The sequence below is a fragment of the Coffea arabica genome, chromosome 2e (genome assembly GCF_036785885.1).
Source record: "Coffea arabica cultivar ET-39 chromosome 2e, Coffea Arabica ET-39 HiFi, whole genome shotgun sequence".
NCBI lineage: Eukaryota > Viridiplantae > Streptophyta > Magnoliopsida > Gentianales > Rubiaceae > Coffea > Coffea arabica.
This window is the reverse complement of record NC_092313.1, coordinates 70,665,902-70,668,681: the sequence shown is the minus strand read 5'-3', so window position 1 is coordinate 70,668,681 and position 2,780 is coordinate 70,665,902. Positions and strand designations below refer to the sequence as shown.

Genomic DNA, 2,780 nt, shown 5'->3' with positions numbered 1-2,780 from the left:
TGATTAATAACATAAACCAATAGGATTACCATACTCCTTACTTTTACATTTAAAGATCCTTCCTCGAACGTGCACTGCACTTTCATTGAGTTTACTAACTAATAGTTTATCAATTTTCTTGCAATCCCATTTCTTTACAAATAAGAAACTCGAAACAAAAAGAAAATTTCATAGAGAAAGAAATAAAATTGTGCAAAGACATAATATATAATAAGGAAATTTGATATGACCAAAATCTTTTTTCACATACTAATGCTCAAAAATCACAAAACAAGTCTCATAATTAACCTTCTCATGCCAGGAGGATGAATCCAGATTGGGAACAAAAGATGGGGAATCAATCATCAAATTCAAATTTGACCACGCTATTAGGATAAAGGAAAGTTAATTGGATCCAATTAGTAGTGCATTATCATGAGCCGACAGCTAACAACAACCGCAGCAATTATACATAGAATTTCATCATCATAGCCTATAATTTTACTGATCTAAAGTAAAGAAACAAAAGCAATTAAAGGAAGAAAGACTTCTCACAACCTACCTGTACAAATAAATACAAGAATTCCACTACTATCGGACAGCTAAGCCCAGTACGGATTTGGACCTACAAAGCGCTGCGAATTAATCTCAACCGTTGATTTGAAATTCGTTTGAAATGAATTTCAAGTTCATGATCGAGATTGACTCGAGTTCGATCATTTCAAGTCAACAATCGAGATCACCTGAGCCCCATTGGACCGATCTAGCCCATCAAAAGTTTCTAATAAGTACCAAACACGGATTTGCAAATTGAATTTAGTTGAAATGAATTTCAAATCAATGATCGAGATCACCTGAGTTCAATTGGACCAATCTCAGCCGTCAAAAGTTCTAATTACTGAAAACGGATTTAAAAGTCCCTCCAAGTAACCAGTGGTGTAATGTAATCCCTAGTTAGGGCATCCATCAGAGTTCGACCTTGTAATAAAAATCGGGAATAACCCAACAATCCAAATAAGGGTTGGATCCTGAAATGGGACCAGGTCCTTTTATTTAGACAAAAAAAGAAAACGGATTTAAAAATATGGTACAAGACAACTCATACTCGGAAAATGACAAAGAACGCCCGCCTGTCCTTCACATCATCCATTCACAAACTCCCTAAGCTCCAACTTTATTAATCATACTTCATTTTCATCGAAATAAATGATCAAAACAACCACAATTCTTTTTTTTCCCTTTTTAGCTCTTCCGCAACATTTTCCCTTTTTCTAAAATCAGATAGTATGATTTAACCACATACTCCACCATCTTTCTTTCGGTTTTTCTCCTTTTCTTTTAAGTGGCTATCGAAATGCAATCATAACGCGAAAATTAACATAGAGTTGAAATTGTATCAGAGTTGTGGAATCGAACTTGACACCCATTTTCATCAGGGTTGGATGAGCTAAAATATTACCCACATAACCTTGTATCAAAAAGCTAGGAAGAACAATTAAATTGTGAAAAGGGCAAAACAAGATGCTGTTAAAGAAACCAAAAAAAAAAAAAAATTGAAAGGTAAACAGAGAAACTAAGAGGAATCATCAAAGCAATAGATGTATATGCAATCGCATTATCGACAAAAGAGCAAGTATAGGTCGTATGTAAATCAAGACAGCATCATATTTAGAAAAAAAATCCTAAATTAACAATATTTTCTTCAACATACACAAATCAACACCCATCACCAAATTCTTTTATACCACTGTCTCCCTCTCTCTCTCTCTCTCTCTCCCTCCCCTCTCTCATCAGTGTATAATCAATCACAAGAGAAAAAAAATGGATTAATTTACCCACAAAAGAAAAAGAAAAAGGAAAATAAAAAGATATTGCAAGATGAATACTAGTACTAAAATTTTAACTCCTGCAGCGCGTGATGGCACTGCAGCCACGAGAGTAGGGGTTAGCTGGAGCACCAGGGCGGCAGTTGTAGTAAGACTGACCGCGGCGGGAGCAGGGGACACTGTTCTTCTGGAGCGCACCGTAGCTGATGTAGCGGGTGGTGGCTAAGATGCGCCGGTTGGATTCAGAGTCCAGCTCGAACTCCACCCCGTCGTCTTCCCCGACCAACCCAGATCTCGCCATCCCGGGCATCATCATCCACCCCATCTGGGCCGCATCGTAAAGGTCCCCACCACTTGCGGAAACCACAGTGCTGGAGAACACCAGAGCTGTCAGCAGAGACAGAGCAAATAACAGGATTGAAATAGATGAAGAATTTGCCATGAAATCTTCTGTTTTTTTTTTTTGTTTTTTGGAGGGTTTTTGAAATTTGGCTTGGTTTTCGTCTCTGGTCTGATTTGATTTCTTCTTCCACTTCGCTACTGGACTATACCTCAGGACAAAGGTGGGAGCTTCAGCTGAGAGAGATGAAATATAAGTAGAGAGGAGGAAGGAGAGATTGACCCTGAGGTTAGAGTGATTTACGAGGTTGCCACTATGGGAGGGACGTTATTGGGTGCGCACCACTTTCAAGCTTCCAACAACTGCTGACGCGGACTTTTGAACTAAGAAAAATGAAAAACGCGGACTTGCAAAAGAAAGGAAAAAAAATAAAGAAGAAAGGAAAAAGTCATCGAAGGGAAAGCTTTTCTCTTTCTCTTTTTCTCTCTCTCTCTTTCTTTTTTTTTTTTGTTTTTTTTATGAGAGGCTTTTCTCTTGTTCTTTGACCCTTTTTTTTCCGTTGGCGAAATATTTTCAAGAAAATTTGAATATTAGAATGTAGGTTAATGAATTTGATTCTCTAACCTAGACCCAAG

General features: G+C 37.7%; 1 protein-coding gene across 1 annotated transcript; it reads right to left on the bottom strand.

Moving 5' to 3' along the window:
* Positions 1-1,878: 1,878 nt before the first annotated feature.
* On the bottom strand, positions 1,879-2,247 carry LOC113732869 (rapid alkalinization factor-like). The gene has a single exon (XM_027258884.2). The coding sequence runs from the start codon at positions 2,245-2,247 to the stop codon at positions 1,879-1,881; it is 369 nt and encodes a 122-aa protein (XP_027114685.1).
* Between the last annotated feature and the right edge of the window lie 533 nt (positions 2,248-2,780).